Source organism: Bicyclus anynana, chromosome 18, assembly GCF_947172395.1.
Source record: "Bicyclus anynana chromosome 18, ilBicAnyn1.1, whole genome shotgun sequence".
In the NCBI taxonomy this organism is placed as follows: domain Eukaryota; kingdom Metazoa; phylum Arthropoda; class Insecta; order Lepidoptera; family Nymphalidae; genus Bicyclus; species Bicyclus anynana.
Window position 1 is genome coordinate 10,717,061 of NC_069100.1, and position 13,060 is coordinate 10,730,120.

The following is a 13,060-nucleotide window of genomic DNA, read 5'->3' on the forward strand; positions in this document are numbered from 1 at the left end:
AAAAAGCGCTCGTGCGAATGGGAGCTTAAGTATTATATTATTAAAGCTGTTATATCAATCAAGTAATAATGATCTAATTTATAAAATAGTTTCAAAAGTGCTTGTAAACTGAGCCTACTTCAAATAAATTAATTTTGAATTATTGAATTAAAGACAACGTCTCCCAGTTCTGATAGTGTAAGATAATAATCAATAATCGTTTAATCGTTTATTTATCACACAAGTTTTACATTTTTTCATTAGTTCAAGAGCTGGCTATCCTAGCTAGATTTTACGGATCTGTGTTAAGGATAACCAGCCTTCTCCTCCGGATTAATTACAAAGATAACAAAAAGTGTGAGTGAATTTTGAACACAATCTATACTAATTTTTTGACAGCAGGGAAGGCAACCATGTCGGCCCACAAGACATTTATTATCAAGCGGAAGCTCGCTAAGAAACTAAAACAAAACAGACCAATTCCCCAATGGGTACGAATGCGCACTGGAAATACCATTCGTTACAACGCTAAGAGGCGTCACTGGAGGAGAACTAAGCTGAAGCTGTAAGCTTACTGTCTTGTATCTGTTAAGTAAAAATAAATAATATTATAAAGCTGAAAAGTTTGTTTGTTTGTTTGATTGAACGCGCTAATCTCAGGAACTACTGGTCCGATTTAAAAAATTCTTTCAGTGTTAGATAGCACATTTATTGAGGAACACTATAGGCTATATATTATTCCCGTATTCTTACGGGAACGGGAACCACGCGAGTGAAACCGCGCGGCGTCAGCTAGTCAATAAAATAATAAAGATAATTCTATTCTCAGACCGTCACCCACTCTGGAGCTGGGCTACCTATAAATTTACGATGCGTCTCTCGACCCACCTTCCCGACCTTCAGTTGCAGTTCGGCGCCATCCTTCCTGTCAGCAGAACCTCATCTGACACTCCTCCCGAGTTGCAATCTTACTCCATCGGATCATGATGTAAGTTTAAGTGATAAATTATTTAAGCTTTATCTTCATTTTTTTTTTGTAGTATAGGCTTACGCTTGACCAGAAATCAAGCCTGATGGAAAGCAATGATGAGCGCTAAGAAGCGCGCTTGCCTAGAAGATGCCTATTCAATCTTGCCTTGAAGCTGCACAAATTATACGTGTCAGGAAACACAGACGCCGGAAGGGCATTCCATATTTTAGCAGTTATTATTAGGAACGTTGACGCATTATCATCAACATCATTAATAACCAATAGCCAGCTCAATGCCAAGCACGAGTCTCCTCTCACAATAAGAGGGATTCGGGTAACAGTCCACCACGCTGGCGCAATGCATATTGGCAGACATCAAACACGTAAAGTTGTCAGGTTTCTACAAGATTATTTTCCTTCACCGTATCGTTTGTGAAATACGTACGTTTTAAGTGCTATTTTGTTAGAGTCAAGTATTCTCCCCCTATACTAAATGGTTATTTATGGATACGTGAAAAAATTCACTAAAGTAAGATATATGATGAAATTACAAGGAAAATTATAACAGCTCGGTAGCAATAACTATTTAAAGTGAGAGACCAACTTAAGAAACGTGATTGGAACTCGAAAAGTGCATACTAATTCCGTTGTTAATTAAATATACAAAATTGTTATTAAAATAATTCAGATTCTGTTAAAACTAGAAAGCTACTATTTGACATTGGTATATATATATGAATCACATTTATAAAAAGATAATTTGAAAAAAAAGGTGGTTCCCTTCCCTACATGCAAAGAGAGGATGATTTTTTTCTCTCCATCTCATAGTATGTGATAGTGATAGTAAGTATCACTATCGGTATTTTTGCATTATAAACGTTTAAATAACTCATTTAATTTACGAAACCTTACCTTTAGTTATAATTTATTTATATTATTCCATTTTGAAATTTTTTTACAGACTGAAGCTGCATCAGTACCGCCTCGACCAGCTCCGCAAACTGTTGTAATTCTTCACAAGTTGCACAAAAATGACGACAAAAACGTAAAAATAGTAATAACCACAGAAAGAAAAGACGACAAATTGATAATAGACAAAAATAAAAATGATGATTCATTTTCGAAAAATGAAACTAATGACAAAGTTGTACATATTCATAATAATAATAATATTCATGTTGAAATAGGAACGGTTAAAGTAAGTAAAGAAAAACAGGATGATAAAATTATATCAAATGAAATGGATAACGATTGCAAAAATAAAATTACTGCTGAAGCTGTCAATAATAATGATAATACTGCACATTCTGAAATGGAGAAGGAAATAAGTCTCGAAAATAAAAACGACGGAGATTTTGTAGAATCAGAGGCAAAAGAAACAGTACAAAAAGATGACTATAAAATAATATCCGGTAAAAATGATGATGACCTGAGTTTAAAAGATGAAATTATCGATGCAAAGGAAGTTCATGACGAAGAAGATGTAGAAAAAGATTTAAGTACATTGCATAAAATTGATGACACTAAACTAGATTTGATTAAAGTGATAAAAGAAACAACAAAGGAAAAATTGGCTACACATGAAAATGAAGAATTGACTAATGATAAGTTAAATAATGTTAATGAAAGTGTTAACGAAATACCCGTTGATGTAGACAAAAAAGTAATGACAGAAGATAAAGAAGCAGCAGGTGATTCTATAACAGATAACACTGTTTCAGAAGAAAACAAGCAGCAGAAAATTCTATAACAGACAATACTATTGCAGAAGAAAAAGAAGCAGCTGAGAATTCTATAAAAGTTAGCACTATTGCACAAGAACAAGAAGCAGCAGCGAACTCTATTAAAAATAACACTATTGTAAAAGAAGAAGAAGCAGCAGATAATTTAATAAAAGATAACACTGTTGCAGAAGAAAAAAAAGAACAACTGAATAAAAATGGGAAAAATTAATGAAACAGGGACATTTGAAATGCCTAACTTTAATGATTATTTTTAAAATGTTTTCATTCAAGTATTGAAAATTAAAAACAGAGTAAAAAATAAATAAAAACGTAAATAATGTAATAAACGTTGCAAAAAAATAATACATAAGTAATTTATAATAGACGCAGTTTGTTTGTTTGTTTGCTTGAATGCGCTAATCTCAGGAACTACTGGTTCGATTTGAAAAATTCTTTCAGTGTTAGATAGCCCATTTATCGATGGAGACTATTATTATCCCCATATTCCTTCGGGAACGGGGACCACGCGAGTGAAACCGCGCGGCGCCAGCTAGTATTAAGATAATTAGTAATTAAATTAAATTATTTATTTAAGTTTTCTTCAAAAGAGGAATGTCCACCGGCCAATATAACTTCGGCCCCGGAAACGCAGGTGTAAAAGTATATGCAGATGATAATATGATGTGTAATTAAGAATCTGATTAAATTGGCTTAATAAAAGTATATTTGTAGGTCAGGGCCGGTGATGGGCATTCCCTTTTTATTTAATAAAAAAGTTTTTAACCGACTTCAAAAAGACATGCTGTTTTTTTATCTATTCCTTACGTATCACCGGTTCCACCTGCTACAGGGATTTCGAAATAGCGGCAAAACGTATTTGTCACGTACATTTGAATACTCAATATTATTTACAATTACTCAATAATTGTTGAATGAAATAAAGTGAACATGTTTAAGATAAAAATATCGCACGAATGGTAATATCGAAATATTAAAAAAAAATATGAGTCTAATTAAAAAAAACAAATCCCACCTAAACTAGACAACCAACGGCAGACTACAGGTCCAGATTGTGGCTTTCATGATCATCGTCATTTTAGCCGATGGACGTTCACTGCAGGACATAAGCCTTTTGTAGGGACCGCCTGCATCTAACGAATCCCTGCGACACGCTCGATGTCGTCAGTCACCTGATGGAGGGTCGACCAACACTGCGCTTTCGGTGCGGGGCCGCCATTCCAGCACCTTGGGACCTCAACGTCCATCGGCTCTTCGAACTATGTGTCCCGCCCATTGCCACTTCAGCTTCGCGACACGTTGAGCTATGTCGGTGGCTTTGATTCTTCTGCGGATCTCCTCATTTTTGATTCGATCACGCAGAGATACTCCTTCCATTCCTTCTTCAGTTTAATCGCTTTCTGTGTCACTCTTAAAAAAGCTTTATAAGAGGCCCGTAGTTAGCGACCAAGTCTCGGAAGCCACAATCAATCAATCCGAGATTGTGGCTTAGGTAACCAAAATCACCATAGTAGCTCAACAAATCACAAAGCTTAAGCTTAAGTGCGAGGGGCATATGGTTAGAGTCGATAGGAGTTGTCATTGGAATGGCACCCCACATTGGATTGCTCAGTGTCGGTTGACCCCTACTAACTGGACTGAGTCAATCAAGCGAGTCGCAAGGCGTCGCTGGATGCAAACGGCTTTGGTAACAGTGGTGTTTAGAAATTATTTATATTATATTAAGTTAAATGCCTATATCCTACAGTGGACGTCCGGCTGATGTGATGATGATAAATCATTTAGGTTCATCATCATCACAATCATGCCAGTTTTACTTTTGAGAGGTCCACTAACACTGCGCTTTCTGGTGCATGGTTTACATTCCAACACCTTGGGACACCAACGTCCATTAGCTCTTCCATTTCAGCTGAGCTATTCATTTCGCTGAACTGATTCGATTACGCAGACAAACTTCGAAATATCACTTCACTGTCCGCTGAGTGACTCAGTCGACAGTCAATTATTAGGTTATCGCTGGTAACAAGTACTCGTAAGTATCTACTGTTCGAAAAATAGTAGTAGTATGGCTTAAAGATTGGTTTCTGACAGGTCGTGATCGAATGGGCGATGTAACTTCGAACATTGACAGGTGTCAGAAATGCAACTTCTGAGCCTTTAGTAGGTATGTAATTCTTCAAGTGACATTAGAATGTAGAGACAGAATAAAAAAAAATATTTAACAAATAATTCATTGCAATCATTATATTTGGCTCATTGTTGATCTTGAGTCTCCTCTCAGAATGAGATTGCTGGCCCAATGCGGATTGGCAGACTTCACACACGTAGAGAATCAAGAGTTTGAGACATGTGATATTTAATTTCTTAAAATGCACACTACTTAAAAGTTGGAGGTGCATACCCCGGTCCGGATTCGAACGCACGCCTTTTAAAATCGGAGGCAGAGCTCATATCCACTGGGCTATCACGACTCATACTAATCAAATAACTACAGTATCATTAAAATTTAATTAACAAAAAAACAACAAATGTTATAATTGATGTCAAACTCTGATTAACGTCAAAAGGAAATAAATATAAAACAACATTTTGTTTACTTCCGCAATTTAATAATATTTAATTTTACAAGCAAAATGCAATTTCTCAATTGGTTTTTTTAAAATGTCACGTCCTAATCTGAATCAAAGATAAAACATAAGATAAGAAGAACTTGTGAATTATATAAAACGATGTAATAAAATGCATAACACATAATAATCTTAACAATCAATTAGAAACATGAAGTACCTCGGGTGCATACTCTGTGCAGCTTTCCTTCAGGTAAATATCTTCTTTTTTCTTTTTAAAGTTTAATTTGTTAAAGATAAAGGATAAAACAAAAGCGGGTTAGTTACAACATTTATAGCTCCAGAACGAATGAATGAATTTTGATGATGAATAAATAAATTCTCAGTTAGAAGTAAATTCAAAATTCAAAATTAATTTATTTCATGTAGGCTCAGTTTACAAGCACTTTTGATACGTCAGTTGACTATTTGTAAAGATTCTACCACGATTCTGCTGTGAAGAAACCGGCAAGAAACTCAACAGTTGCTCTTAATCAATCATAAACAATTGATGACAACATTACAATTTCTTATAGTTTTACTTCCTCTGTGAACGCAGAAGCTGATCCAACGGCCTTTAAGCATCTTTTTAAATGTCTCTCATTTATTTATTACTTCTTTTTTTTAAAATTTGTAACAATATAAGTATAAAATACAAAACATTATTAAAAATTTATAAAAAAAAAATTCACCCTCCCGCTGCGGGACATTTGAGTGTCCAAGCAACCGGTGGTCAGGGCTCCAGAGTAAGGAACCTCCTCACAATACGCGCCGTCTCAAGAATCACTGCCTTTTGTATCCGACTCTTGATCCAACAGTTAAGCGAAAGTTTCTTAAGGTGTTGGTCGAAGCTTTTCGCTATAAGACCATTGACTGAAACAACTATCGGAACAATAATAGTTGACTCAACATTCCACATGGCGGTAATCTCGTGAGCAAGGTCCAAGTATTTTGATACTTTTTCCTTTTCGGCTTTAACCAGATTATCGTCATGTGGAACAGTAATATCAACAATTATTGCACGACGCACTGACCGATCGACTAGCACTATATCAGGTCTATTGGCTACAATATACCTGTCAGTGATAATCGTTCGGTCCCAGTAGAGCAATGCACTGCTATTTTCAAGAACTGACGCTGGGTCGTACCTATAGTAAGGCATCTCAAAATCGATAAGGCCATATTGAAGAGCAAGCTGTTGGTGGATTATCTTGGCTACTTGATTATGTCTGTGCATAAGCATCTTTATCATTAAGGAACTCATCGATGGTGTAGTAACCTCGACTAAGCAAATGTGTTTTAACACATTGCTTAAAGCTATACATTGGCAGGTCCATCACAGTTTTAGGGATCTTGTTATAGAAGAGTACACCCAAACCTACAAAAGATTTTTTTACTCTTTGGAGACGATATGCAGAAATAATGAACTTATGCCCGTGTCAGTATTATTTAGGGTACTTATATTTTTTACCTCGATATTTGGATCTAAACGAAAACGTAATACGTAACGTAATAGCATATATCAATAAACCAACAAAACATCTGTTGTTTTAATGTGTTTAATGAAGCAGTGTCGAAATCTTTTATTTCAGATGGCAACAGCTCAAGTATTACAGTACCCGTCAAGAAACACAGTTCCTGCCCAAGTTATCACCAATCAACCAATGCCGAACCAACACAATCACATACACAATATCAATTCCAATACTATACGAACTCCCAACAATGTTTTACCTAGACCTGGCAACTTTATGTCACATATGCCCAATAATGTGGCCAATGTTCAACCAACCAATGTTATAACTGAACCAATAATAATTCCAAATCATGGTAACAATGTGGAAATAACAAATATTGGTGTCGCCAATCCAAATATGGTAGAATTAGCAAATATGGCAAGCATTAATGGCAATACGGCTACGTTTAATCTTGGTAACGGAGGTTTTACTATCACATCTGGTTCTCCAGGCAACGCAGGGCTTGGAATCCAAGTATTGGCCGATGCGTTGGAAGTTGGTGGAACGGTGGCCGTCAGTGGCCAAATACCGATATATGGATCTGTGATGTTGAACGGACATTTGCCAACAGATGGATCTGCATCCGTCAATTACGCTTGCGGAGGACAGCAGCAACAACCGACGGAATGTATAAATAATTAATTAATTTTATGTAAATAACTAATTTATTTGTATTAATTAAGTTGTAATAAATTATTATAAAGATATTATTACTGTTTTCTAAATTCACTTTCCCGTTTATGATCCTTTTATACTTTTTTTACAAATTTAAGTCTAGAAAATAAATGTATGGAAGTGAAGTCTTAGTTATAAGTTTTAAACAGAATAAAGGTCAAATGCTACAAGCAAAAAAATAACACCAATAAAAATAAAAACACTTTTTAAAGTAATTTTAGTTACTTTTTTAATATATTTCCATTATCACTTCTCATTTTCGTCTTATAGGATAGTACTGTCTTATGTATTCGGTCTTCGTGGAAGTTTTAATTCAACGCTATAATTTAAGTAAACAACAAAACGAGTGTGCTTCTATAGACCACACCACTGAAGTAAAACTTATTATAGCTCTCATTCTTAACGTATGTTTGCCTCGCCCGATTACATTTTTCGTAACGCATTCACCAGGTAACCCCGTACGTAAAGAAGTTATACTTCTTTAGTTAAACTTTAATATAAAAACAATCATTGACTATTTTATTTTAATTTAGATAGTTTTATTGGTAGTTAATATACATCTTTCTTTTTTATAAAATTTTATAAAAATGAAAGAAATAATTAAGCTTTTATTTGTTTCTATGTTGTCAATGTCAAAACAATACTCCACATCTCCCCTACATTCTCAAGTCTGAAATATACCTTATACATTTAGATATAGTCTATGTATATATACATTTTTATTATTAAAAATCGTTCTCATAATCTTCTCTCAGTCTTTACAGACTGTATGGTCAGCTATGAGATTGTATTACCTTATGCTGTGAGATTGTATATTACCTTATGCTATGAGAGCATATTTATAACATCAGAGGCATAATTAATGCTTTATCGCCTTTTGAAAGATTTTTATCCACTCGTTGAATATTGTGAAAACTAAACAGAACAGAATGTAAGAAAAACATTGATTATTCTATCGTATGAAGAAAATTGGTTATAATTTAAAGTGTTATATTAAAAGAAGAAAAATGGATGTCAATCTCAATTGGTATCATCATCATTAACCAATCGCTGCCCGCAAGTATTTTATCGAATAGCCCGTCTGCGTTGAAGAAGCCGACAGTCAGGGAATGCGGTTTTAATCTACCGTTGTGAGCCATTTAAAAAAACTTAATATTCCTCTATCGCGCGGAGCATGATACTGTATAACGCCTATTGCCCTTAGTTTACTTTATATTTTTTTACATGTCACGTAACGGATACGATGGGCGACCGGTCGTCCATTTAGGAGTCAAGTGGTCGATGGACATCCACAGCTAAACATAGGCCTCTTGCATGGATTCCGAAACACCTTGGTTTCGACCAACACTGCGCTTTCCAGTCCGGGATTGCCACTTCACCTTGTGACTCCAACATCCATCGGCTTATCGAACTACAAGTACCTATGTTAAGTTAAGATGTCCTGTTGATTGCCACTACAGCTTCGAGGCTCGTTGAATAATGCACTTAAGATTAGGAGGCCTATTCTGTAATGATGTTTTGTATAACTCGCAAGTGGAAGTTTCGAATTCACCTCTATCTCTCTCTGTCTAACATGATACTATAGACAGAGCGATACATACGAGTTCGAAGCTCACACTGTCACTGAATTGATAAAAATATCGTTACAGAATAGCCTCCCTTATAATTGAATAATATTAAAACTACAGACTTGAATGGCCTAAAATGGTAATATACTTAATCAATCATAGACGGAATTACAAGATTCTCATGTAAATGTGGTATGGACTAACTAGTCAGAATATCTAATATATAAAATTCTCGTGTCGCGGTGTTCGAACTTGAACTCCTCCGAAACGGCTCGACCGATTTTGATGAAATTTTTTGTGCATATTCAGTAGGTCTGAGAATCGGCCAACATCTATTTTTCAAACCCCTAAATCATAGGATAGGGTAGTGGTAGGGTAGGGGTAGGGTAGGGTAGGGGTAGAGTAGAGGTAGGGTAGGGGTAGGGGTAGGAGTATGGTAGTGTAAGGTAGGGATAGGGAAGAAGTGCAAATAAATAAATTAATAAGTCAAAGCGAAGCTTGAGCGAGTCCGCTAGTATTATTATAAAAGTTTTGTAACATGTAGTGAAAGATAGCTTAACTCTCTGAAATAGAGAGAAAAGTAGAATTGAAACTCCCAAAGTTTGTTAGTAAGCTCAGACTTCTGAACTGCAAACTAATTTGTATTCCGCAGAAGTTCGGGCATCCAAAGTTTGTTTCGATACCAAACTTGTGTTTTAACGGAAAGTTAATTATAAGAACATAAATGTGGAAAAGGGGTTAACTTCGATACAAACAATGGGCTGATGTTTTCGATTGTGTTCTGACTAACGGCTTTTAAGTTACATATAATACATATATGATATGCTTTAACTTTACATATGGGATTATATAAAACATCACAGATTTAATGTGGGTTTAAGTGATTTTTATCAAAAAAATGATTTTCAAGATGCACTATAGTCGAATAATGAATTCAGCGATCTCTTTTGAAGTTTCCTGTGATACCATTTTTTATTGAATCAAAAATAGTGATGTGACAAAGTGAACGATCATGATTCACTCAATATGTTCTGAACCAAATTAGTAAATAATTTAACAGTTACATCTGTTATTTATTAAGAAATTTCTCAGTCTAAGGCTTAATAATAAACGTAAAACCTATTTTGAGTCACAGTGATAAAAATAAAATTATTCTAAGACCTTATTTAATTTGACTTATCTCCCATGAAGAACAAACAACTAAAGAAGTTAACAGAAGAATATCAAACGGCTGGAAGAAGTACTGGTCACTAAAAGAAATCATGAAATGTAACGAGCTAAGCATGACAATCAAATTAACTGCAGGTAATCACTGGAGGAGGGTAGCACAAAATAGAACGGAGTGGAAAAGACTGAAGGAGGCCTATGCCAACAGGCACTCCGAATTACTCGACATAATATAATATATATGTGTATTACTCAACTCGTATATTCGGAATAAAGGGCTTATTATTATTATAAGTTTAAACTAGATATTTTAAAATGGAAGATAAAATGTAAAGAAATATTGAAGGAGTTCCGATACCAACACATTAGTCCCTGCTCAGTATGCACTCTCGTTGATCTTCGGAGTACCGATATTAGAGTCATAAATTTATTGTTATTTTTTTACTGTCTCTACTTTTTCTTCATCTTTATTTTCATCATCAGACGATTCTAAACTTAGTGTTTGCATTGGCTTAGGCTCTAGATATTTGTTTTAAATTGTAGTTTTTTGACCATCACAGACTCGAACATTTGAATAGTCATTGTTTATTCAATGCAAACAAACAAACAATTAAATCTTTCCCCTATATAATATTAGTATCTATATTAAGTCGGGTTTGTTACAATACTTACAACACAAGAACGGCTGGACCGATTTGGCTGACAATTGGTGGAGAGGTACCTTAGAACCAGGAGAACATAGAAAAGGGTACTTACTTAGGGTAGGGGTAGGCTTGAGTAGCTTGGCTTAAATTTTCAAATCGGAAGTAGTGGTACCCTCAAAGATCAGGGCAAATAGGTAAAAAATTGATCAATTACATAATTTACACAATTTTTCTTTCAACCGTCTGTCACTAAGCGCTATGATAGAAATTTCTGTTCAAAATTCCTCTTTGAGAGTGAATGATCTGGGGCACTATTTTTTACCTATACAGAACAGGACATCACTATGACAATAAATATGATATCATTATTTTACAAAGTGACATTAGCATCTGTCAGAAAATTCGCACGATTATTGATTATACTATAGTAAAATGTAATATGGCTTCGCAGTTTGACGGCCTTAGATGATAGATGGTCAAAGCTTTGAACAAACTTGTTTCAAGAGCCAATCCAAGCCAAATGAGCAATCTTTCATTTCCGTTTGCTTTTTTTATATAAATAGATACAAATGTAAGCCTTCTAAATAAATAGATACAGACGTAACTAAAAACAACATTTATTTCAAAACATAAATAACTACAATATAAAATATTTACAATCACACAATTGGCATCGGCGCTTCTCCATTACATCCACAGTTCGCAACAGTTACCATTCCACCAGCCGGTAAGTAACCTTCGAAGGTGACATAACCTATAACAGGCACGTTACCAGACACCGCTGTGGTGCCACCTACGGGTATTTCTCCAGTCACAGCAACATCGCCGACACCTATCGGCGTCACCTCTGACAATCGAACACCTAAGGCTATTATAGCAAATTACGGTATATTTGCAGCTAACTCTAAATTAGAGTTTTGTGCAATATTATTAGCTGCAACTACAGAGCAGCTAATACATTAAAAAAGAGTTTAAGGATATAAATATAGTGGCTTCAGAGTTTAAGACTTAGAGCGAGCCTTAAATGACAGACGGTCAAAGTTATGAAGAACCTTTCGTTTAGTTTCATTTTTCTAGGTATAAAATAAGTCTTAAAACTAAGGTATCTAAATGATTTTTTGAACGTAACTAAAAACAACATTTATTTCAAAACAACATAAATAGCTTCAATATTAAATATTTACAATCACACAATTGGCATCGGCGCTTCTCCATTACATCCACAGTTCGCAACAGTTACCATTCCACCAGCCGGTAAGTAACCTTCAAAGGTGACATAACCTATAACAGGCACGTTACCAGACACCGCTGTGGTGCCACCTACTGGTATTTCTCCAGTCACAGCAACATCGCCGACACCTATCGGCGTCACCTCTGATAGAGGAACACCTGAAGAAGTTATTGCTGATAACGGTATATTTGCAGCTAACTCTATATTGGAGTTTTGCGGAATATTATTAGCTATAGCGTTTGCAGCTAGTACATTCCCGGTAATAGGATGTCCGCCAATTCCATTGGCAATGTATGAGGTACCCAAATTGTTGGTATTTGGCCAGCTAGCTATATTGTTCGCTGATATTGCTGTCGGGATGTTAGAGCTCAAGCCATTGTTGCTGAAAATTGCTTGACTGAATGTGCTCTGAAAAAATAAACATATTATTTATATTTCGACACATTTATTTTATTTATGATCAAACCGATTACATACATATTATGATTTAAAATATATTTATGTATAGATAGATAGATAGATATACTTTATTTGCACACCACAAAGACAAATACAAGTGAAAAAAAAAATTAAGAAGAGATCAGCATACAAAAGGCGGCCTTATCGCTAAGTAGCGATTTCTTCCAGGTAACCTTCGGTTTAGGAAAACTTAAGAACATCAGCAGTATAAAAGCAATAGTTAGATTTAGTATTAGTAGTTAAAAAAATAGTTTAGTAAAACTAAGAGAGAGAGAGAGGTTATAAAAATAGCATTTTTTGGAAGTTTATTAAAAGGAGAGAAAAAAATTACCTGAACAATGGAAGCCAAAATAATAACGGACCAAAGTCGTGTCATCTCGATAATCAACACATAAGAGAAATACATGCAATATTCACGAAACCAAGACTTTTAAATTACTTTTTATCTCAAAAATCTATAATTACCCAAGCATTAAGGAATACGTGCTTTTATGTGATGAAA

The 13,060-nt window shown here is 35.0% G+C and overlaps 3 protein-coding genes across 3 annotated transcripts; all 3 read left to right on the forward strand.

The window, feature by feature from the left end:
* The first annotated feature begins 345 nt into the window (after positions 1-345).
* LOC112056661 (60S ribosomal protein L39) lies at positions 346-588 on the forward strand. Its single transcript, XM_024097116.2, has one exon. The coding sequence runs from the start codon at positions 393-395 to the stop codon at positions 546-548; it is 156 nt and encodes a 51-aa protein (XP_023952884.2). The 5' UTR covers positions 346-392; the 3' UTR covers positions 549-588.
* A 225-nt stretch (positions 589-813) lies between these two features.
* Positions 814-3,556, forward strand: LOC112055248 (MATH and LRR domain-containing protein PFE0570w). The gene is made up of 2 exons (XM_024095272.2): positions 814-967; positions 1,911-3,556. Exon 2 carries the CDS (start codon positions 2,190-2,192, stop codon positions 2,697-2,699), a length of 510 nt encoding a protein of 169 aa, XP_023951040.2. The 5' UTR covers positions 814-967; positions 1,911-2,189; the 3' UTR covers positions 2,700-3,556.
* Positions 3,557-5,469: 1,913 nt separating this feature from the next.
* LOC112055230 (uncharacterized) lies at positions 5,470-7,516 on the forward strand. The gene is made up of 2 exons (XM_052886986.1): positions 5,470-5,511; positions 6,890-7,516. Exons 1-2 carry the CDS (start codon positions 5,470-5,472, stop codon positions 7,454-7,456), a joined length of 609 nt encoding a protein of 202 aa, XP_052742946.1. The 3' UTR covers positions 7,457-7,516.
* The last annotated feature ends 5,544 nt before the right edge of the window (positions 7,517-13,060 follow it).

Excerpts from the sequence above, each read along its gene's own strand:
- LOC112056661 (XM_024097116.2), top strand. The coding sequence starts at position 393 with ATGTCGGCCCACAAGACATTTATTATCAAGCGGAAGCTCGCTAAGAAA.
- LOC112055248 (XM_024095272.2), top strand. The coding sequence starts at position 2,190 with ATGGATAACGATTGCAAAAATAAAATTACTGCTGAAGCTGTCAATAAT.
- LOC112055230 (XM_052886986.1), top strand. The coding sequence starts at position 5,470 with ATGAAGTACCTCGGGTGCATACTCTGTGCAGCTTTCCTTCAG. Across the intron at positions 5,512-6,889 it reads TCTGTGCAGCTTTCCTTCAG|ATGGCAACAGCTCAAGTATT; the intron begins GTAAATATCTTC and ends CTTTTATTTCAG.